This window comes from Heteronotia binoei, chromosome 2, assembly GCF_032191835.1.
Source record: "Heteronotia binoei isolate CCM8104 ecotype False Entrance Well chromosome 2, APGP_CSIRO_Hbin_v1, whole genome shotgun sequence".
In the NCBI taxonomy this organism is placed as follows: domain Eukaryota; kingdom Metazoa; phylum Chordata; class Lepidosauria; order Squamata; family Gekkonidae; genus Heteronotia; species Heteronotia binoei.
This window is the reverse complement of record NC_083224.1, coordinates 100,908,808-100,933,433: the sequence shown is the minus strand read 5'-3', so window position 1 is coordinate 100,933,433 and position 24,626 is coordinate 100,908,808. Positions and strand designations below refer to the sequence as shown.

The window sequence follows — 24,626 nt, the reverse complement described above, 5'->3', positions numbered from 1 at the left end:
TAAAATACCATAATATTCTCCATTGGTCTTACCCAAAGTGCATCTAGGATGAATTTAATCTCTTTAACCTGTCTGCTTCTAGTAATTATTCTATATTCTTGAGACCTTGTTTTTCATTAGTGTTCTGCAGAATTCCATCATACTTTTTGTGCTGGGTTGATGAAAATTGCATGCAATATGATGTTACAAGACTAGCTCTTCAGTGCTATTGGCCTTTTCTGTCTGATCAGACATAGCTTTTCCACCAGAGGTACAGAATCAACTGGGTGGGGTTTGTCTTGTGGAGTGCCACAGAGTTCTGTTCTCTGACCCATGCTGTCAAATACATGAGGCCACTGAATGAGATTGTCTGTAACTCTGGCGGTTGGGTATCAACAACACACAGGTGACACCCAATTCTGTATTTCATTCTTAAAGGCTCCAGATACTTCTGTCTCAGAACTGAACTGGTGCCTTGAGGCTGTGGACTAAATTAAGGCAGAACAAGCTGAAGCTGAATCCAGACAAGACAGAAGTTATGTTGGTCGGGAAGGCTGATGTTCTGCAGGGGTTGGGTTTATTTATCCTTGATGGAGTGTTGGCTTTTGTACAGCAGGTTAAGAACTTGGGGGTGCTCATGGACCCAGCTGTGCTGTTTGAAAAGCAAGTTGCTGTGATAACCAAAAGTGTCTTCTATCAGCTGCATCTGATCAGCTCTTTCCTTTCCTAGCCTTAGCCAATCTAACCATGCTGATTCATGCCTTTGTAATCTCTTGGTCGGATTACTATAAACCTGTCTGTGTTGGGTTGCCCTTGAAGATGACCTGGAAACTGCAGCTGGTGCAGAGTATGGTCACCCAGTTTTCATCAGGGATAAGCCAGTGGGAGTGTATGTTACTCATTTTGAAATAATTATATTGGCTGCCAGTTTCTAAATTCAATTCAAGGTGCTGGTTATGACCTTCAAATCCATTCATGGCCTGGGACCCACGTATCTAAAGGATTGTCTCCTCCCATGCATTCTTAAGTGTTAGTTATGGATTTATTTGCAGATGGTTGCCTAGAGTGCAGTGGGGATACAGGCTTAAGAGCCTTTTGCAAGAAGTCTCTTAAGCAGTGTTCTGCTTGCTTGTCTAGAAACAAGTGGCCAAGTTTAACACTTGTGGTTTTTTCATTTTTTTGTTTTGTTTTTGTGTGCAGGGCTTGAGATCCATTGGCAAAGATCCCAAGGAGCTCAGGGTGGCTTATATAGCAGTCTCTCCTTTACATATCCTTACAACAACTCTGAACTGCAGTGGAGTAGCATATGGCCAGCCAGTAGCTCAGAGTGACTGGCCAAGGTTTGCTGATTGAGCTTCATTGCTGGATGCAAATTTGAACCCAGGTTATCTTGGTTCTAGCCTGACTCTAACTGTTGCTCCATGCTGGCCCTTATGCCCAGCTTTACCTTTCTGACCTTCAGCTTTTACTGCTCTCTGTGTCCTGGCAGATCTCTTTGGTAGAATGTGACTTCTGAAGAGCAGATGCTGCCCTCCTCTATCCTGTTTGCCCTACTATGATGGACGAGTGGAAACCTAATCCACTAGCCAAGCCTCGAAAGAAACGCAGCTGGTATCTGGCTTGGAAGTACAAGCTGACCAACCAGAGGGCCCTACGGAGGCTGTTTCAGGTGAGAACCAGTCCAGCCCATCTTGCCTTCTGCTCACGTACAATGTATACATTGTGTCTAGCTAGGATTAAGGAAGATTAGCTTTAAATCCTTCTTGTTTATGTAGTTTCTATGCTCAAGGAGGTGAAAACTTTAGAAATGGAATGAGGTGATAGTTATTTTTTATGGAAGCATCTCCACAGAAAACCAGTAGTTTCAGCCTGTGTTTTTTGGTAGGGGCAATGATGAGCCCTGTGACACTCGGCAAATTAGAGTTGTTCATGAGGCAATACTCAGCCTAAATCAAATAAACATGACATAACATACAGGTTCTGTAAGCCCCTATCTTGACATTATAGGAATATTTTTGTCAAAACCAGTGAAGTTTCAGAGATCTACTCAAGGCTTCCTGCAATCCATGGAGGAAGTTTGAGTTGAGCCTAAATCTCCTAAATTCAAGCACTTCACTCTGTGCAATATAGATCACTGGCTCCAAATGGTTAAAATGTATCTAGAGAACAGTCTTCATGCTATTTCTATATGTTTTATTAGTGATCAGGTATAAAAGGAGCTTGAGAGTCTCTTGTGTTAGGATGCCGTGATCCAGACTATTGCCCGTGAAGTGAAGTCCATATGAATTTTTAGAAATTGTTTCCTGACTATATATGGAAACTAGCCCCGCATTGGCATGGAAATTGTCATTGAAGGGCCACAGGCAAAGCAGACTTGAAAGGCATTGGCCAGAAGAGAAGTTTGGATGGGGAGGACTAGACCATAGAGCCAAGGAATAGCCCATTGCTTCAGGGACTGGAGAAAAAGACTAGTGGTAGCTTCTGGGCCACTGCACCACATTTGAGTAGGAAGTTGAGGAGGCCCCTGTTCTATCCATGCTGGAGCATAAAGCGCAAAATATCTGGAAATATCTCCACTTTAAAATTTAAAGGGTCAGTTCATTTAATATATAGTGTCTGATCTCTTATTTTTTGAATTATCAAAACTCTTGGCAGATCTTTGTAGCTTCACTGTTTCTGATTTTACTTGTGAGGCTTTTTCCACCCTGAAGTCATCATGGTAGATGCAGCCTAAAATGCCAATAAACACATTCTCTCAGAGGGTTTTTTGTAGCAGGAACTCCTTTGTGTATTAGGCCACCCCCTCTTCTGTAGCCAATCCTCCAAGAGCTTACAGGACTCTTATTACAGGGCCTACTCTAAGCTCTTGGAAGATTGGCTGCATCAGGGAGGTGTAGCCTAATATGTAAAGGAGTTCCTGCATTTTCTGAATTTTTTTTAGAGTATCCCTTCGTTATTTAGGGAGATTGACATGTAGTTCTTTGCAGAGATACTCCAGTCAGAATCCATTAATATTAGTGGGTTTAGGCTAGAATAATTCTGTATAGGATTACATGGCTAGCCACCTTCTGTATGCCTGCATTTTTTACCAGAGCTATTGGAGTTGGGCCAGTTGGGTCATTCTTCATCTCCCATGCAAGATAAAAAAAATTATGCACTGTATCTTGTAATATCTGCTCTGTTATATTTCACTGAAACTTGGTTTGATGGAAAGTATCTCATTCATGCTGCCTGTTTCACGAAGGATTCTCCTTGGTCTTGACCCCATTTCTCCAGTCAGGGATTTCACATACAAATGAATGCAGACCCAGCAACTGAGACATTCTCTGTCCAGTTGGTCTCAAGAGTCTTACAGCAAGTAGAAGTGTGTGTGTGTGTCCTCATCTGTGTATGAGAGTGTGCACATACTAATTGTGTGTGCTGTTCTTCCTTAATATATAAACATTGTAGGTGCCTTTTAAAAAAAGTTGATTTGCTGCACTGTAGATACAAGTTTTCTTGAACTGTCAATTTCTCCTTTTGTCCCATGGCACTGAATGAGTTTCAGTTAAGATAGAACAGGAGGAGGAGGGGCAGAGACTTGGAAAGCTTCATGCTGGTTTGTGTGTCTGTGACAGACTATTTCTCTCCCCCCCCCCCATATTTTTAGATGCACTAATTGGCTCTGTGTTCCCTCTAGCAAGTCTTGCTACACAGATTTGTTTATATAACAGAGGTTGCTATTAAAATGTGAATGCGTGGAAGCTCATGAACATTTGCAAGCATTAAGCACTGTTTACCTTGCTTGTTCAGCATGTATTGGAGGTGAAGAGGTGTAGTGAGCAGAGGGAAGATGCTGGGGCTAGAGACTGCCTGGAGGCCATGCTTCCTATTCCCTGGTGATTTCAGATGGGCTGCACTTGGGGGGAGGGAATGCATTCTGATGCTCAGGAATATTTCTCCTTGGTTTTTGTTATACAACCCATAAGTATCAGTGGCATACTTGAGCTCCATATGCAAAGATCCCTGCCTTAAAGGTGGTTTCAGACTAAAATGAGAGAAGAGATCCAAGAAAGACAAATACTGGTACTTAAAACTAAGAATCATGATGGAGGAATAAGTCAGAGATCATGTGGAAAAAGTGGTTCTTGAAGAGAGAGGAGGGGGAGAGGCAGACAACAGACACCACATACTATGTTCCAGGAGGCAGTACCATACCTAGGAATGGAGTTATAATGGAGAATAAGAGGTCCTTGATCAGCTGAAGGGGGATATGGTCAGAGGAGCAGAATCAAGGGCAGGAGTGCAAGAGGATGGAGCTAGGCTTGTGTAAGAGTGTAAGAGGATGGAGCACTTTAGAAGAAGTTTGAACTGGTCCTCTATAGTATGAGAAACTAGAAACAGCCCTGCATTCGTATTTCTTTCTGTAGTGCCAATGTAAAGCCCTGCATTCGTATTTCTTTCTGTAGTGTCAACAGAGCAGTGACAGGGAAATTCCAGTGCAAGCCTTTCACAATTACCTCCTTTTAAGAAGTGGGGCACAAATAAGCTTTGCAGCAGGGGCATGAAGGAAGCCTCATCTCTCATGAACCTCTGTCTCCATGGTGCTTTTCTATTTTGCACTTATTTTAGTGCTTGTTGATGTCTTCTTCCTTCATCTGCTTTGTATTTTGAAGGAGTGTTTGAGCCTGCTACAGAAAGCGACTGGAGGGATAGTCTTCATGCAGCTTATTGTATGGCAGCCCCATATTCAGGAGGCAGCAGAGGGCTAATTTAATTAAATCAAAATTAAATTAACTAAATAGACCAATTAGGAATTGAATTAAATTACCAGAGGCAGACAGGGCAGAATCTCTTGGAGAATCTCTGCTGCTCCAGATCATGGCAGACCCCTGATGTGTGAATAACACACCTCTTGGGAGCCTTGCAGGCTTGTGTGCTACACCCAGGAGAGGAGCTGCGGAGGAGGAAGGTGGCAGGTGGAAGTGAAAGCTTGCTTTCACCTCATTATTCCTGCCACCAAGAATAAGTAGGGGCATGACAGGATGAGGCAAAGATGCCGGTGGGAGCCACAACTGCCCTCAGAAGCACCTTCCACCTCCCCCCTGAACTACCAGCTCCCTGGGAAGCTCCCTGCTGCTCTGGAGAGTAGTGATCCCCAATGGGCAAACTGTTCTTCTCAGGGGCCTTGCAGCCCAGGCTCAACCTCATGTGCTGCTCCCAGCAGAGGAGCTATGGAAGGGGAAACGAGAGCTCACCTTCACCTCCCTTTGCAGCAGATCCCAGATGGGCATGTGGCATGCCTCTTGGGGAACGTGGAGGGATGCCCCAAGTTGGGGTGCTGCAATTTTGAAAGGGGGAATAGCCCCCATCTACCCCACTGCTATCTATGGCCCTATTTGATTAAAAGTGTTCCTTAGCATAACACTTCACACTGTAGAAAGGAGATTGCATTAATGTAGTATTTTTTTTTTAAAACTTCCCTAAAAGTCACTGTGCTGGGGAGATGCTAGGACATAAGCCAGATTTTTGGCCTTCTGTTTTAAGGGAAGGGTTATATCAGTGAAGGGTCACTGCACTGAACAGTGTAGTCCTGAGCCCCAGATGCTGGTGCATTGCTGGCACTAGTATCTTGTGCTCTCAACACAGAAAAGAAATTCCAATAAACACTCAGCCTCATGTCCCTGGCAATATGAAAACAACACTGCCTACACACACCAATCACAGAGTGGCATGCCAGTGACACCCGTCCACCAAGTTATGAAAGGAGCGAAGTAATATCCATCAGTGCTGGCACCTGTTCCTGGTATCACCTTGCCCCTGTTCATGATCATAACAAAACAAAGGAAATGCAATGCCTCTACAGTATAACGTGCCTAGTAGGAACCCTGCAACTACACCACACCTGCAGTCTTTCCAAATGAGGATTCAGATCCCTTCCTGCAAACATTTACCCTTGTGACAGGCAGACATGCAAGGAAGGAAGCATCACCAGTCCAAGCATGTCACCCAGACACCGCCACAGTGTCTTCGGAAGAGAAACCCATCTAGAAATTCCCTGTCCTCTTCCCTGCAAATCTTCACATCACCAGAAAGGTAGAGAATGTTCTGTGGAGTAGCTTTTTGGTAGACTTGGGGGACACAGACTGTGGGTCAACAACAAGGGAATGCCCAACCACATATTCACAGAAGGCATTCCTATCATCTCAATAGACCACTGGGGAAGAGCATTCATGTTGGCAGGGCTTTTTTGTAGCAAAAGCCCAGCAGGAACTTATTTACATATTAAGCCACACACCCCGACATCACCATTGTTTCACATAGGGCTTTTTAGTAGAAAAGCCTAGTAAGGGCTCATTTGCATATTATGCCACACTCCTTGACACCTAGCCTGCCAGAACTGCGTTCCTGTGCGTTCCTGCACAAAAAAAAGCCCTGCATGTTGGAAATAAGAGTGAAGGTCTCAGTTCCCACCCAAGGAGAAGCTGGAATTAAGGAGCAATTTACCTTTTAACTAGCAACCAGCTGGTCGGTAACAAAATGGAAAGAGGAGACGAGACTGAAACCTCTACCTCATGCTGTGAGAATTCTTGTAACCCAGCTGGGCATACAAGAAAAAGGAGCATCATGGGACATCTGGAATTATCATGAGACATCTTGCTGTTGAAATCAGCCATATATACTAGGATGAGAAAAGCTGCAAGGAAAGGTATTAGGCTTAGCGTGCATGAGGCCCCCATTCAATTCATTCATGAAGTTAACTGCTAGATGCATGAAAGGAATCTTACACACAGCTGAGATTTTGTACCATGAAACCAAATAGCTGAGAATGAACTACTCATGCAGATTGGTAATCTCAGAGTCCAAACAATTTGCTTAGCACCTTCCTGTGTAACCAGGTCTCTATAGCTTTCAGGAGATTCATTACTGCTGCTTGCTGTTATACATCCCAGCTAGAGAGCCAATGTGGTGTAGTAGTTAAGAATGGTGGACTCTAGTCTGGGAAACTGGGTTTGGTTCGCTACTCCTCCAGATGAAGTCAACTGGGTGACCTTGGGTCAGTCACAGTTTTCTTAGAGCTCTCTCAGCCCCACCTACCTCACAAGGAGCCTCTTGTGGGGAGAGGAAGGGAAGGCAACTGTAAGCCACTTCAGACTCCTTCAGGTAGTAAAAAGTGGGGTATAAAAACTAAGTCTCCTTCTCCCATGTAATCTGCATGATTTACCACACTCTGTCAAGGGACTGATCTCTGTGCTTGGCATGAGCTCTAGAGTTGAGAAAATGGCACCCCTAGGTGCTCTTACTTTTTTAGGACTCTCACACTTCAGTATTCACCCCTTGGGATTTCAGTGTAGGGGTCATGAGTGCTTTGGCATCAGTAATTATGGAAGTGGCTGGTAGTAACTCACAAATACCTGTGCTGTTTGTTTTCCTCCGCTTTCTTGTGGCATTATACTGGCATGACATCACACTTACACAGCAGTGATTTTCTGTCTACATAATTCCTTTCTTTCACTGTTCATTCCTAACTTTACTACTGCTGTACAAGAGATTGCTGGCAGCTATTGAGGAAGGAAAGGAGGGCAACAAAGATGGTGAAGGTTCTGGAGACCAAGTCCTATGAGGAAAGGTTGAAGAAACTGGGCATGTTTAGCCTGGAGAGGAGTTGGCTAAGAGGTGATATGATCACCATCTTCAAGTACTTGAAGGGCTGTCATATAGAGGATGGTGCAGAATTGTTTTCTTTGGCCCCAGAATGTAGAACCAGAACTAGTGGGTTGAAATTAAATCAAAAGAGTTTCCAGCCCAACATTAGGAAGAACTTCCTGACAGTTAGAGTGGTTCCTCAGTGGAACAGGCTTCTTCGGGAGGTGGTGGGCTCTCCTTCCTTGGAGGTTTTTAAACAGAGGCTGGATGGCCATCTGACAGGAATGAAGATGCTGTGAATTTAGGGGGAGGTATTTGTGAGTTTCCTGCATTGTACAGGGGGTTGGACTAGATGCCCCTGGAGATCCCTTCCAACTCTTATGATTCTAAGGAAAGGTAGCTGAGCCAATGCACAGTAGATACATGTTGTGGGGAAGCATTTGCAGTGGTCCCCATTTGAAGCAGGGACTCATTCTTCCTTGCTTAGTTGTGTGGGACACTTTGTTCTTTCATCTGCCACAGGAGGACTAGAGGACACAGTGTTTGTGTCTTGAGGTGGGGTATCTAAAAGAGTTCTGAGGACAGCAGTATTAGAAATATATTCTAATCTCTGGCTGTTCATGCAAAGTACTAGAATTGTCATCGAAGACCACACACACAAATGAACCATGTGTGATCTAAGTGGGCTCTGTGACCGCATGAGATCACAGAAATGGAAGTGTAGCCCAGAGCTGCTCACACCTTATCTGAGAGAGGGGTGTTGTGTCTGGGATTTATATCATGTTTGGGCAACCTGTGTTTGACTGCAGAGAAATCAGTATTCTAACCTGCACGATGACTGTGCAGCAGTGGTAGGTGGGAGACTTTGCTTTATATTTACACCAGTCTTTTCACCCAGGAGAGGATATGGGCTAAGGATGCTTAGGATGCTGTTGGAACCAGGGTTGTTTTGTAGAAAAATAGGTAGTGGAGCTCATCCAGGGATAGTTATGCAGCTGCACCTACTATTCAATGGACAAGATAGGTGGGGGGGGGCTGTTAGAAGGGTTCAGGAGCTGTGCTCCTGTGAGCTCCTGCTGAATTCGAGGCCTGGTTGGAACCCAGTGGTACCAGTGCCAGGCTGATACTTGTACAGTGTTAACAGTGTGTTATCACTGCATATTTCCTCATTATGGTATTGTAGGGGTTAGTTGCCATTCTAAGTATTTACAGGCTGCTGCTAGAATTGTGATGGAAAATCTCCCACCCACAGCTCAAGGTAATCTTCTTCAGTAAGAGTTTTAATACATGAGAAGCCCTTGGTTTGAACCACGCTAGGGTCCAGCATTCATGTGATGCTTGAATTCCTTTAAATTCTGCCTTTCTCTTTATGAGACAATCCCTTGGAACCTGAGTTCTACCTCTTTTCTTTCCCAATACAGTCAAGGAAATATACAGATACATTAATATCTCCCTATTTTATTTGACCAAAGTAGGAACATTAAAAGGCTACAGCAGAACACAGTACAGAAAAACTTATTTCCAAACCTTCATTCTCTCTGTTTTCAAGAAGCATCTGATGACATTAGAAACAACTTATTTAGTATTGAATTTCTCAGACATTGTTGAAACCCAAAAAGGCCAAGGAATCCATCCAGTTGCCTTCAAGAACCTGACATTGTGATAAGCAGAGAGGCATGACAAATGTATTTCAATATAGTGTCTGCATCCCATGTCTCAAAATAGCAAGTTTAATACAAAGCTGTCAGTGTTGTGGGGAAAGCTGACACCTTAATTGTACACAGGCAGGGCTCTTCAGGTTCCCATAGAAACCCATATTGCCCTGGGTTCCTGCATCACAGTAAGATTGTTTATTAGAGCTCCATTGTATGTATTGTGACAGTGTGATGTTCCCTGCAAACCACCCTTCCACAATAGTGTAATGGTATAACCTTTCCTATCAAGGTAAACTGGAAGCGCATGCTAAATCAGATGGCATTTCTTGGCCTAACAGCCAGTCTGAGTATTGGCACAGACAACCTGACATTTGTCTTCCTGTGTACTGTGGAAATCAGTAGGTTGTATTAATAATGTGTCTTTTGCCATGTTTGCCTTTGAGTGGAGATATGGCTAAAATTGCTGTGATTCTTGAAAGATTTAAAAAACTCAGTTTCTGCTTCTTTTAAAAATGGATTCTATATTTAGAATCATATTTGAACTTTCCTAATTTCCATTTGCAACTGTTTCAAATGTTTAGAAGGAATATACAAGTGGGAATAGTGCTGTTAAATAAATGAGACTCAAATAGTTAACTTTATGCAAGAGACTGTATAGTCATGAAATTTTGTTAGGCCAAGCAATCCTCCTTGGTTTCCGTCTTTGTTCTTGCATCCTATCCCCACAGCTCTGCTACCAGCCCGGTTGTTTGTAGGCAATAGTGTATTTAAGAAGGCCACTGCTAGGGATCATAGGTTGGAGAAAATGTCTGAGAGCTGTGGGAAGATGAGAATACCAGATCTCCTTGCTTTGGAAGTCCTGCAGTGACATTAGCCACACAGTTTCAAGATTAAATTCACAGCCTTGGGGATTAGAAAGCTGTTTTGTTTTTTGTGAAAAGTAACTGGTGTGGTGAAGTGGTTCAGGTATCAGACTGAGACTGCAGAGAGAAAGAGCTGAGTTTGAATTTTATAACTCACATAGCAGTCTCGGGCCAGTCTCTCTCATATCCTAACCTCTACAGAATTGCATGAGGATACGTTGGCAGGTTCTGCCCTGAGGGGAGGGCAAGACACAAATGAGAGACATATTTATTCATAGAATTATAGAGTTGGAAGGGACCTCCAGGGTCATCTAGTCCAAACCCCTGCACAATGTAGGAAACTCACAAATACCTCCCCCTAAATTTACAGCATCTTCATTGTTGTCAGATGGCCATGTAGCCTCTGTTTAAAAACCTCCAAGTAAGGAAAGCCCACCACCTCCTGAGGAAGCCTGTTCCACTGAGGAATTGCTCTAATGGTCAGGAAGTTCTTCCTAATGTTGAGCCGGAAACTCTTTTGATTTAATTTCAACTCACTGGTTCTGGTCCTACCCTCTGGGGCCACAGAAAACAATTTCACACCATCCTCTATATGACAGCTCTTTGAGTAATTGAAGATGGTGATCATCTCACCTCTCAGCCGCCTCCTCCCCAGGCTAAACATGCCCAGTTCCTTCAACCTTTCTTCATAGGACTTGGTCTCTAGACCCCTCACCATATTCGTTGCCCTCCTCTGGACCCGTTCCTCCACTTGCACCTGCTGGAATGGCCTTGGGTTAGCTGTAGCTATGGCAGAGGTTGTCCTTGAAAGAGCAGCTGCTGTGAGAGCCCTCTCAGCCCCACCCACCTCACAGGGTGTCTATTGTGGGGGGAGAAGACCTAGGAGATTGTAAGCCGCTCTGAGTCTCTGATTCAAAGAGAAGGGTGGGGTATAAATCTGCAATTCTTCTTCTTCTTCTCTATATCATTCTTAAAATGTGTCCAGAACTGAACACAGTACTCCAGGTGAGGTCTTACCAGAGTAGAGTAAAGTGATACCATCACTTCACGTGATCTGGGCACTATACTACTGTTGATACAGCCCAAAATTGCATTCACCTTTTTAGCCACCGTATCACACTGTTGACTCATGTTCAGCATATTATCCACTAAGACCACTAGATCCTTTTCACACTTGCTCTACTGCCAAGACAAGTCTCTACCATCTTATAACCATGCATTGGATATTTCCTACCTAAATGCAGAACTTTACATTTATCCCCGTTAAAATTCATTTTATTGGTTTTAGCCCAGTTTTCCATCCTGTATCCTGTTTCTGTCTTCTATTGTATTTGCAATCCCTCCCAATTTAGTATCGGCAAATTTTATAAGATTCCCTCAATTCCCTCAATTCCTTCATCCAAATCATTTATAAAAATGTTGAACAAAACAGGTCCCAGGACAGATCCTTGAGGCACTCCACTTGTCACTCCTCTCCAAGAGAATGAGGAACCATTCACAAGCACTCTTTGGGTGCAATCTGTCAACCAGTTACAGATCCACCTAAGGGTAACAGGATCCAAACCACATTTTACCAACTTGTAAACAAGGATAGTCTGTGGAACCTTATCAAAAGTCTTACTGAAATTAAAATAAACTGTCTATAGCAGGGTTTTCCAAACTTTTCTTTCCCACTGCCCGGTTATTTTTGCACTTCTCCTTCGTGGCCCACTAAAATTTGGGGGTAGAGCCAGGAGACTTTGGGGGTGGAGCCGGGAGACAGGAATTATGTCATTTCCTGTGGTGTCAAAGACCAAGTGATGTCACTTCTGGGGCACACTGAACCAAAACTCCACCTTTTCCTGTTATGTCACTTCCAGGGCACTCCCCCAAATCTGCCTCATCTTCAGAAGTAAATACATTTTCAGAAAAATCTCTCTGAAACTCATGCTGAGCCAAAATGGGGGTGGAAGGTGGGCGGTCCTCTCTTTTCACCCCCACACCTGCATACACCTATCTATTTGTGTATTCTTCTCCAGCTTGCAAGCACTCCTAATGCCCATGTTCAATTGCCTGCACCACCTATACATCCCTTCCTCAACAGCACTGGCCAGTGTATGCAGTTGGAAGTGCTGTTGCCATTGCCATCAGTAATGCCAGCACTGTGTACCACCCACACTGGGCCCTAGCAGTTGCTCTACCTCAAAATATGCTGACACATTTAGTAGGCCCTTCCTTCAGCTGCTACTACTGGAACCCAGCCTCAAGCTACAATCAAGCTTGCTTGGTTTCAAGAAAAGCTTTTGCCAGCTATTTTTCATCTTTTCTTTGATTGAAACACTGGGAAATTGCTGTGAAAGGTAGCAGAGAATTGTACTGCAATTAATGCATTAATTTCAAGTTATATGACGTTTATACAAGCTTTTCTGCAGTTATCCCAAAAAGGATATTTATGAGGGGCTTGCAGCTTTTTACTGGCTATGTTTCCCATGCCTTTAAAAGCCACCTGTTGTGCAGATACTTAGCCAGTGAACTACTTTCATCTTTTAAATATCTACAGGAGGAGTTTAATTTTGGTATCAGACAGCTGTTAAAAGCAAGACCAGTAAAATGGTGCCAAGTTCATAGTACCATCTCTTCCAGTGCTGTTGAGATATACCACAGTAATCTCCAATAATCTCTTTCTGCCCCACACCTCTCACTCACTCACTCACACAGAAATCTCATAGAAGACCACCTGGCTACAACTGGGGGTGCCAACTTTTCATTGGCAGAGCTCCTTGTCGATGCGCTTAGAGTCCAAGAGGGTGATTCTTAGCGACGCAAGAATGAAGGTTGTACACAGTAGCTGTAAAACTACTATATACATTTATTTACACACCAATCACTCTTCTCTCCAACAGTATGCTCCGCTGCAACTCCAACTCCATTAACCCACACATACCATAGTGACTTTGTACATTTATACATTGACCAGCCAATCAGCAACTTGCTGTGTCATGCTGACTGTGCTGGCTGATGCAATACCTCTGGCACCCAGCCACCTGCTGTCATCTAGATCATCTAGCTTCCAGATCTAGTTTCACTTTTACAGCATGTGCTATAAGCTGTCACTTCTCATATACAAGCAACACTCCTATGTCTGCAACAACAGTAGGGTGAACAGAAAAGTTTCATCCAGCAAAAATGGAAGGAAAGAAAGAGAAAGGGAAAGAATGAAATAGAAGGAAAGGAAAGGAAAAGACATGGAAAGAAAGAACATAAACATAAGAGGAGCCATGTTGGATCAGGCCAGTGGACTATCCAATCCAAAATTCCCCCATACAATACCCAAAAAATACCAGAATGTCCACCAGTGGGGCCAGGGCACTAGAAGCCCTCCCACTGTTGCTTCCTCCCCCCCCCCCCCCAGCACCAAGAATACAGACAGAGCATCACTTGCAGGGAAAGAAAGAAGAGGGGACAAAGGAAAAAAACCCTTCCTTACCATAAGATTATCCCAGCCAGCAAAAATTCTGCCCAGGAGTCATTTGGCAAAAAAAACAGCTACTGGAATGCCCACTCCCCGCCCCTCCCGGCTGAAAAACACACACACACCTTTCTTTGCTGCCCAGGCCTCCTGGGGAAATCTCCCCAAAAGAACATACTGCAAAGCACATGAAAGCTCATACCTTGAAGAACACTTCATGGGTCTAAAGTGCCAATGGATGCCAGCTTTTCTCTCAAACACTGGGAGTGGGGGAGAAGGAAGGAGAGGCAGCCCAGCTCCTCTCTGCACAACACAGAGATGGGGCGGGGCTAGCTTTGTTGGGTGTGGGGCTAGCTTTGGCTTTTCCTGTGGCCTGGTAGTGAGGCTTCTGTGTCCTAGTACCGGGTTACGACTCTGCAAATGGGAAACACTGCTCTACAGCATTCCCCTGATCCAGCAAGGTAGTCAGAATGCTTGAGATACTTGCCTGAAAAGTCGACAGATTCTCACTGTCTAGAGCAGGGTTTCCCAAACTTCCCCCTCTGTGGCCCCGTTATTTTTATACTTCTTTGTGGCCCATTAAAATTTAGGGGTGGAGACAGGAGACAGGAAATGATGTACAAACAAGCCTAAAACTTGTGCAATATTTTATTTAGGAAAGGTAGGAGAATAGTGGGATTTTGCATCAAGAAAAAGCACAAGGATCACACAGCAGAAAACGAAAAATATAAAATGCTCTCAGCCTGGGAAAACATGAAGCAGGGCATTTCAAGGAAGGAAGGAAGGAGGCAGCACTGGGGCATTTCAAGCTTCTCCCCCGCCCCCACTCTACTAAGATTAGCAATGGCAAGGAAGGAGCCTGTCAGACCCAGAATCAAGGAAATGACAGTTGAAGTTCAAGATCTTTGTTCCAGCTTCATGGGCATACACACGCATTTTCGGAACTGACCTCTCTGTCAGTTCCCCCAACTTATAAACCTTTGCCCTGACCATTATAATTCAAGCCAAGCCAAAGCGGGGGTTTTGCGCGGGGTTTTTGCAAAGCTCTCATCACTGCAGGTGCTCGCTATCATGGTTCGCATCTCCTCCAGCTCTTGCCCTTAGTTACCTAGAAACTAGCCAATTCCCAGACATGCCATCCTCCCTCTAGATAAGCAACAAGTTACAGTTATATCAAAGGCATAGCAAGCGCAGCATAGCATTGTACAATTGAATACACATGACAAGAGGAACAAGATGGAATGACTCTTGACATTCTGCCCCCCCCAAGACCCCTTTCCCCCGGGTTTATTAGGATGTTTGTTGTAAAAGTCTTTAATTAAAGCCTTGCAGTTGGTATTTCTGGAACTGACCCACTCGGCCTGACTTAATGGGAAATGAGTCCATTTGATGAGATAGAACAGTTCACCACGTTTGATCTTGGCATCAAGGATCTCTTGTACTTCATGATGAATCTGACCACGAACCAAAGTCGGGGGTGGTGGTTCCGTGTGGGGGTGCCAGCGTGAGGGTCCAGGGTCCTTCTTCAAGTAGCTAGTATGGAAACATGCCCTTGTTCCATTCCTGCTAGTTCAGAGGTGCGGCCAAAATTTAGCAATGAATTGTGGGTCACGGTTGGAGATTACCTTAGCAGGGAAGGCATGTAGCCTAAAGACATGCTGGATAAATAATTGAGCCAGCTGCTTGGCCTTCGGGAGTTGCTTACAGTGCACGAAATGAGCCTGCTTAGAAAAAGTGGCCACTACCACCCAGAACACTGTCTTCCCCATCAAGGGGCGTAAGTCGGTTATGAAGTCCATGGAAATGCATTCCCAGGGGCACGAGGCGGGGGGAAATGGTTGCAAATGCCCCGGCGGCAACCCCCCCCCCCTTTTAGCCATGATACTGGTGGGGCACCCCGTTGTATATTCTCCCACATCCGTATGCAATCTTGGCCACCAGAATTGTCGCTGAATCAAATGGGCTGTCTTTACAAACCCAAAATGCCCTCCCAGTTTGGAGTCATGCGCCCTCTGGATCACTCGTTTATGTAATGAGGGGGGCACGTAGAGTTTCTCCCCTCGACGCCAAAACCCATCCTTTGCTTTTGTTAACTGTAATTCCTCCTCTAGGGGACTGTTGAGGAAAGCTTGTTTCAGTTCAGTTAGTTTCTCCCCTCGACGCCAAAACCCATCCTTTGCTTTTGTTAACTGTAATTCCTCCTCTAGGGGACTGTTGAGGAAAGCTTGTTTCAGTTCAGTTAGGAGCCCGTCAGGGGACTCCTTTTCCTTCCGGCTCTACACACACGTGGTTACCAATGTACTTAGTTGGGAGGGAGTGAACAATGAGTCGATAACCTCCTCCCTCTTGCTATCATGTTGAGGGAGGCGGGCCAATCCGCTAAAAAGTTCAGTTTCCCGGGGACGTGCCCCAGCTTAAAATTGAACCTCTGAAACAGCCCCGCCCACCTTACTTGCTTACTGTTGAGGTTGCGGGTGGCAATGAGGGTGGCCAGGATTTTATGATCTGTCCAGAGCTCGAATGGTTCCTGCGCCCCTTCTAGGTAGTGCCTCCACTTTTCTAGGGCCGGTTTGATGGTGGAGGCTTCCTTGTCCCACACTGACCAGTTATGTTCAGCCAGGCTGAACTTTTGGGGCATGTACACACAGGGGTGCAATTGGCCATCTGGCCCCTCCTGGAGTAACACAGCTGCGTGGGCGACGTCGCTCGCGTCACATTGGACCACAAACCTTTTGTTTTCATCTGGGCGTATTAGGCAGGACTTGGAGGTGAACTGGGCCTTAAGTTCATCGAACGCCTTTTGGCCCTCCCCCGTCCAAAGGAGGCTAGAGTTGCCCTTAGTGGCTTGCAGCCCCTTCCCCTTGGTTTTCAACAGTTCTGTGAGGAGTAGGGTGATCTCAGCAAAGTTATTGATGAACCCCCTATAAACTATAGGAAACTCTGGAGTTGTTTATGGGTTCAAGGGGGCTCCCACTTCACCAGGGCTTGTACTTTAGTAGGATCCATTACCAGGCCCCCCGTGGAAATGCGGTATCCCAAAAAGTCGAGCTCTGTCTTGTGGAACTCACACTTGGACAGTTTGGCAAATAATTTGTGCTCGTACAGCGTTTGTAGTACTTCCCTTACCAACTGGATGTGCGAGGGCAGGTCTTGCGAGTATATCAAAACGTCATCCAGGTAGCAGACCATGCTCTTATATAGGTATTTATGCAATACTTCATTGATTAAGTTCATGAATACCCCCGGCGCTCCCTTAAGACTGAACAGCATGACCAAGTACTCGTATTGGCCCAGGGGTGTGTTGAAGGCTGTTTTTCACTTGTCCCCCTCCTTGATGCACACCCAGAAGTATGCATCTCTGAGCTCAAGTTTAGTGAAGATTTTCCCTTGGGACACCTCCCCTAGGAGATCCTGTATGAGGGGGAGGGAGTATGCATTACTCATGGAGATTGCGTTCAAGCCGCAAAAGTCAGTGCAAAGCCATAAACTGCCGTCTTTTTTTTTGTCTAAATAGCACCGGAGCGGCGTGTGAGGACTTGGCGGGTCGTATGAACCCCCTACGCAGGTTGAGTTCCAGGAATATCTGTAATTCCTCCCTCTCCCCCTGAGTTATCAAATATAGCTTGGCCTTGGGAAGTGGCTCTCCCTCCACCAGTTCAGTAGCACCGTCAGTGGATCCGTGGGGGGGAAGCTCATCTGCCTCTTGGGCGTCAAACACCTTTTGCAAATATTGATACTCTGGGGGCAGACTGGGCACTTCAACTTTGGTGACGCAGAGTCTCTCAAGCTGGGGAGGGGGATGTGGGCCCTGTTGTTTATTCCACCAGTGATTCTCGCACACCGGATCCAAGAAGTAAATAGCACTCCCACTCCACTGGACCAGCAGGTCGTGGTCGGCCAGCCACTCCAGGCTGAGGACGGCTTGGAACTTGGTGGCCGGGGCGATAATGAATGTGCGAGGTTCTCAATGCTCCCCCACCCCTAGGGCGCACACTTCGGTCCCCATCCTGCACGGCTCCCCCTTCATTGGGCTTCCGTCCATTTGCTCATATACATAGGATTCTTGCAGAGGCACCGTCTTTAATCCTAGCGCTTCCACCAAGCTTGGGGATAGTAAGTCTTTGGAGCATCCTGAGTCCAGTAGGGCCTTGATGCAAGAAAATCATTTCTTAACAGGATTTACTAGTGTTATGGATACATAATACAAAGTCCTGAGCAATCTCAGCCGTAGTGGCATGGCCATGGCTCTGACCTGCTGTTGCACGCTCCTCACAGCAGGTCTGGGTTGTTTCCCAGCAGCTGGGCCTCTACTCCTCGGGGACTGGCTCGCAGAACTGCAGCACTGCTGCCTTGGCCGTTGGGGCTCCGCTGCCAGTGGTTTTCTTCTTAGCCTCCGCCTTCAGAGGTGTGGAGGTCCGCGGCTCCTTCGGCTTGCTGGGGCATTCGCTGGTGATATGATCCCCCCCCCCCTGCACTTGAAGCACAACTTTGCTTTGGCTCTCCGGTTTCGCTCCTCACATGACAGCTGTTCAGGGATGTGCTTGGGTAGATTGGGTCGGGGTGTCTTCTCCCGTGCTTCTTTGGGCGGGGGGGGGGGGCGGCTTGTTTCTTATGGAGGGCAATCATCTTGTTGCCATCCTCTATTTCGCAAGCTAGTTGGGTCCACCTGTGGCTCTCCCAGTTTCAGGGCTTTTTCATATATGTGAGAGTTGAGGCCCCTCTTGAATTGCTCAATCCTGGCCCCGTCGTCCCATCTCTGGACTTTGGAGTTCAGCTCCCTGAACTCGCTGAGGTACACTTGGACCGATCCAGTGCCCTGCTTCACGTCTTATAGTGCCACTATCACATTGGTCTCCTGTTTAGGGTCTTCGAAGTGGTGCCATAAAGCCCTCAGGAGGTCCATAGCCAAGTTCAGCGCAGGGAATTGCTTCTCGAATAGGGTGACATACCGCTGGGCCTCGGGCAGCTGCCAATGGACACTACCCGTGACTGCTCCGTTGGGAAATTTCAGGCCCAGATGCTGAGGTGCCCTCATACAGTCACAATGAAGTAGGCTAGTTCCGATGGATCTCCATCAAATCTCACTTCACTTACTTGGGGCCCCCTGAACACTGCCACCGGTTCCTCCAGCTCAGGTTGAAGTTGTGGCACCCAGTCACCACCCATGGGTTGTTTGCCTCCCGCAGGGGCTCCCCCCCAGCAGGAATCGGCGGTCTTTCCCCCCCTTCAGGGGCTGGTTGCAAGGGGGGGTGCAGCTGCAATCTGTTCCCCCATTGCTCGCATTTGCTGGGTGAGCAGATCGCATCTCTTGGATCATGAAGGCATGCATGGGTTGCATTTCGTCCCGGAGTTGGGTGCTTTGAGTGGCTAAAGCTTATTGCATCCACTCCACGGTTGCGTCCCCCGGCCCGCTAGACCGTGGTTCCTCCCCTTGACTTTTGTCACCTTGGAACCCCCACAGGTGGTAGGAGCATTGCAATCCCAAAAGTCGGTGCTGCTGCTAGGGGTCGTTTCTCAGATCTCTGATAATATTCCCTTGGAAATCCATGGAGCTCCAGTCTTTCCTCCGCAATGTCATGGTGACCGGAGTGACCCACGGCCCTTCATGCTTGGGTTCTTCCTCACCGTTCAGTTTAGTAATCCCCGTAGCCTGGTCCTGTTCACCAGAAATCGTGAGTCTGGGGTTAGGCTAGGCCAGGGTGAAAAGTGAGTTCCGACAAAATGTCAGACCCAGAGTTGAAAAGACGGTTAAGTTCAAGATCTTTATTCCAGCTTCATGGGCATACACATGCGTTGTCAGAACTGACCTCTCTGTCAGTTCCCCCAATTTATAAACCTTTGCCCTGACCGTTATAATTCAAGCCAAAGCGCACCAAGCCAAAGCAGGGTTTTTGCACTGGGTTTTTGCAAAGCTCTCATCACTGCAGGTGCTCGCTATCAGTTTATGGTTCGCATCTCCTCCAGCTCTTGCCCTTGGTTACCTAGCAACTAGCCAATTCCCAGACATGCCATCCTTTCTACAGATAAGCAACAATACAGCAGTTATACCAAAGGCATAGCAAGTGCAGCATAGCATTAAAGCACAGCCTAGCATTGTACAATTGAATACACATGACAAGAGGAACAAGATGGAATGACTCTTGAAAGAGACAGGGGAAATGACTGACTGACAGAGAAAGAGAGGAAGGGGAGTGGGAAATAAAGCAAATAGGGGAAAAGACTGATAGAAAGAATGAATGAAAGGGAGGGGGAGAGAGTTGGAAACAAATAGACAGAGAGGGAAAGGAAAGGAAAGCGGGATGGGAGCAACTTACCTTTTATATGCTGCTAGAAATGCTTTTATTCCTGAAATGTTTTTACTTCTGAAATTTATTGAAACCTGTCTTAATGCCATACTGTTATGTTAATTTTAATAATCTGTAATTGTTTTAACTATTTTTAAGTATAATTGATGTAATGTGTGTTTTATGTTGTGAGCCGCCCTGAGCCTGCCCCGGCGGGGAGGGCGGGATAGAAATAAAAAATTATTATTATTATATTATATTATTATTAAACTGCTGAATCTGGCCGCTCCTCTAGCCAAGGGAAAGTGAGGCCTAGTTCCCCCCCCCCACAGCTCCCCCCGCAGCATTGCGCCTGCCCCGCACCTCCTCCTCCCTCCCTTCCCCACCCCATCCCAGGGGACATCGGCAGGAGGTCTCACAACCTGGGATTGAGGGCTGCATGGCGCAGTGCCGGGTCACGACCCTGTCATTGGGAAACGCTGGTCTAGAATCTTAGGGCTGCCAATATGGCCATGTTTTACTTTTTGTGGAAAAACAAATTAAGAGATACAGATTTCAGAGGTTTATAGAAAATGGGGAGCTTTATTTAGAGGGCTTCATCTTGGACAATAAAGATGAGGCAAATGTTAGCTGGCCTTTCTTTCCTCCCCCCAATGGAACATTCATGCAGTTTCCCTGGAGCCATGACTGGTGGCTCTCTCCTAGCTGCAGAGGCGCCAGCCCTGTCACCAGTTTCTACCCCAGGTGGCTTGGAGACAAAGGAATGGAGCCCAGGGAAAGACTTCCTCAGGCTGTCCTACATACTGAGAAATGAATTGGGAGCAGGATCCTGTTTGCAGCTTGCAGGGAGTGGGGAGCGTCCCATTTTCTTAAAGTACTGAAGTTATTTATTTGTAAAAAATTGTTAGTGACTTGCAATGTAAATAAAGCAACAACCATAAAAATAGATAGAAGACCATAATTTAAAATGACAATTTAGGATTGCCAGTAAATAAAAAAAAATAGTCAAATTCTGTCCCAAATAAAACTGTCCTATACCTCCTAAAGATCAAAAGTGAGGGGACCAGGCACACGACTCTGAAGAGGTTGTTCATAATCATGGGGCTGCCATCAAAAAGGCCCTCTCTCATGTACCCACCAGATGAACTCCTTTCCTTGGTGGGACAATCAGGAGGGCTTCTCCCTGTGATCTTAAGGCCTGGGCAGGAACATAAAAGAAAAGGTAACCAGTGCCCATGTAGACTATTATTAAACTTACCCCTTTTTTGCTTTTATAATAAATTAGGGAGTCCCCAGCCCCTGTGTCACCCTGAACCATGGCTGTCTAAAGTAGGGTTGCCAAGTCTGCAGTGTTGTCTAGCGGCGGACTTTCGCATGCGCGATGCAATGACATCACCCGGAAGGGACATATCACACTGGCAATGTTGCTCGCGGCCGCTCTAGGCATTTCCAGGAAAACTGGTTTTTCAGGACGCTCTAGCCATTTGGGAGGGAAAAACTACATGGCATCTATTGTACTATAGTTTTCCCTCCCAAATGGCTAAAGCATCCAGGAAAACCATAGAGTTTTCCCGGAAACACCTAGAGTGGCCACCACGTGATATCATTGGTGCAATGATGTCACTTCCAGGTGATGTCATTGCGCCAACTTCAGGGGAGGTTCCCTCCTGACTGGTTCCCCTTTATTGTCCCCACATTGGGCCGGTGGTTTGGGAACCTCCCGGGCGGGGGATCTCTGGACCAGGGGCTTGGCAGCCCTAGTCTAAAGGGGGTGGGGGCAAAGATCACCATGCCTGAACTCTACCTACCCAGAAGAGCTCAAAAATTACCCCTGGCCCCATATTAGCTTAAAAAGAAACCATCCTGCCTGCTCCTCCCTGAACCATTTCTTACAAATTAATCACAAAAGCACAATGTAGGTTTCCAGTTCACATAAACTTTTGTCATAAGTAATAAAAATATAAAATAAGGCTTATTCACCTGGCACCATCTTTATAACCATTTATGCAGACTCAACAGTTCAAATTCTTTGGTTCTGGATTCCCACCAAGCATCTGGTTTTCACTGACCTGAAATCAGCTGTACTTCTGTATAAAATGGTGTCCAGCTGTCCACATTTTAAAATAACTGTCTGATCTGTATAGGTTGATTATACCCCATTGGTGCTGTGCTAGAGACTTACACTGTATGAGCGGTCTCTTGTTTTCCAAGGATGCCAATCCAAAAGGCAAAGAGACTATTTCTTCTCATGCTGATTGCTCTTGTGTAGGTGTCAATACCAGGTTGATAGTTCATTATTATTGTTTAACGAACTCTTCCCAACACTATGGGCTTAAGAGGACCAAAAATATTAGTAACAATAGTTCCTCTTGGATGCTAGTGCAGATACCTGGAATTGCTAGAAAAGCTTCTATTTGAAATCCAAGAGTAGCTGATGGAAGTTTTGCAGTATCAAAAAGTCAAACATGATGCCTTGGATGCTGCATATTGTGAAGAGAATATTTCAAATCCTCCTTGGCCTTGTTTACATGCCACAGGATTCTCCTGAGAGCAGTTCATTTAAAGGATTGTGCCTCTTGATAATATTTCCATTAACAGATCTTGGAAAACCTTGCAAAGTTTGTGTCATGTGAGACTTGACGTACAACTAATTTCCATCTCCAAATGCCAAAAGTCAGTTCTGCAAATTTTTAATAATGACTGGCTGACTGCCAAGGAAAATGGGATATGCCTTAGTCATTGAGGTTACTTTCCTCTGCTGCCCCTTAATGGAAAAGAAAGACAGAATTATGGGTGAAGCACTTTAAAAACTTACATACTACAGGTGGCTACTAAAACAAGGATTTTCAAAGAAGAATGAGATGTTGGAAAGCAAATAAAGTAGCAGAGATGAAGTTTCACTTGTGAAGGGCAAAAGTGAAAGGCATAATGCTTTGCCTCATTTGAATCTGGTGTCTTACTGATTGGTGGTATGGTATATAATTTAATCTGAATTCTTTCTATAGCATTTTTGAAACCAGGAAGATACGATTCAGATTTCCAGTCATAAGAACATAAGAGAAGCCATGTTGGATCAGGCCAATGGTCCATCCAGTCCAGCTGTCTGTATCACACAGTGGTCAAAATACACACACACTGTGACTAATAGCCACTGATGGACCTCTGCTCCATATTTTTATCCAATCCCCTCTTGAAGCTGTCTATGCTTGTAACTGCCACCACCACTTGTGGCAGTAAATTCCACATGTTAATCACCCTTTGGGTGAAGAAGTACTTCCTTTTATCCGTTTTAACCTGACTGCTCAGCAATTTCATTGAATGCCCACAAGTTCTTGTATTGTGAGAAAGGGAGAAAAGGACTTCTTTCTCTACTTTCTCCATCCCATGCATAATCTTGTAAACCTCTATCATGTCACCCTGCAGTCAATGTTTCTCCAAGCTAAAGAGCCCCAAGCGTTTTAAGTGTTCCAAACCTTTAATCATTCTAGTTGCCCTTTTCTGGACTTTTTCAAATGCTATAATATCCTTTTTGAGGTGCGGTGACCAGAATAGCGCATAGTACTCCAAATGAGACCACACCATCGATTTATACAGGGGCGTTATGATACTGGCTGATTTGTTTTCAATTCCCTTCCTAATAGGAATTAATCTTTTTTTAATTAAAAGTCTTTTTTAAATTAAAAGTCTAAACGTCTTAATCTTTTAATGGTCTGATGTGGATGGTTTTGCCTTGCAGACAGGGGCTGTTCTCTTCTTGCTGGTGACTGTCATAGTAAACATAAAACTGATCTTGGATACTAGGAGAGCAGCCAGTGAAGAAGAGGAGTCTGCTCAGGATTATGGTGAGTATGAAAGGTTGTAGCTCAATGAGGTTAGCACAGACATCAGGTAGCCGAGCTGGTAGCCAGGCTAGTATCTCCCCCAGTATCATACTTAAATCTCTCAGATCGTGGGCTCCAGTCTACACCTTTAACCCACAACTGTCGTTCTTGATCTACTCTGTGTGCTGCAAGGTTCTACGTATGCATTGCAACAGGTTTCAAAGAGAAAGGATGTTCCACAGGGAAGGGTCTGGGTGGGAGAGTTTAATGCTGACTTTTGGAGATTCAGATCTATCCCGGGGGGAGCTAAGAATCCTAAATTCACAGATAAGTAGGTAAGTAAGGAATAGTATTTTCATGAAAAAATGTTCCTATTTGTATTATGAAAATGTTAATATAATGATGGGGAGAGAGATTTCAAAGTAGATAACAAGATTACTTTTAATTAAAAGGAAACATTGGGGTGTTTAATTATTCTGGACCCAGAGCTGGAAAATTGCATGGAAATATTGGTGTTCTCCCTCCCTCCTTCCTAGATGAAGGCTTGCAGAACGTGGAGATTCCACGGAGGCCAGTCAACAGTAGGAAAGTTCTGGATATTGAGGTGTACTCCAGTCGCTCCAAGGTCTATGTGGCGGTGGATGGGACGACGGTGAGGGCTTGCACTTTGCAACAGGAATGGAGGTGTAGTCAAGGCATCACTAAATTCACGTTGTTTGTTTTTCCCTCTTTGGAACAGAGAGGCCTTTATTCAGGGCTTTTTTGTAGAAAAAAGCCCAGCAGGAACTTATTTGCATATTGTGTCACATCCTCTGACATCACCATTGTTTCATGCACGGCTTTTTTGAAGAAAAGGTCCAGCAGGAACTCATTTGCGTATTAGGCCACACCCTTGACACCAAGCCAGCTGGAACTGTGTTCCTGTGCAGTCCTACTAAAAAAAAAAGTCC

At 45.4% G+C, this 24,626-nt stretch overlaps 1 protein-coding gene across 2 annotated transcripts in view; it reads left to right on the top strand.

Annotated features, from left to right (window-relative positions):
• The first annotated feature begins 1,467 nt into the window (after window positions 1-1,467).
• POMGNT1 (protein O-linked mannose N-acetylglucosaminyltransferase 1 (beta 1,2-)) overlaps window positions 1,468-24,626 on the top strand; it is a 69,428-nt gene continuing 46,269 nt past the window's right edge. Inside the window, exons 1-3 of one of the 2 annotated variants that reach the window (XM_060231754.1) lie at window positions 1,468-1,648; window positions 23,592-23,697; window positions 24,213-24,328. In XM_060231754.1, coding sequence (XP_060087737.1) covers window positions 1,535-1,648; window positions 23,592-23,697; window positions 24,213-24,328 — 336 coding nt within the window. In that variant the 5' untranslated portion in view covers window positions 1,468-1,534. Of the gene's footprint in view, window positions 1,649-23,591; window positions 23,698-24,212; window positions 24,329-24,626 lie in introns of those variants that run through there. The other variant, XM_060231755.1, reaches the window with a different exon arrangement.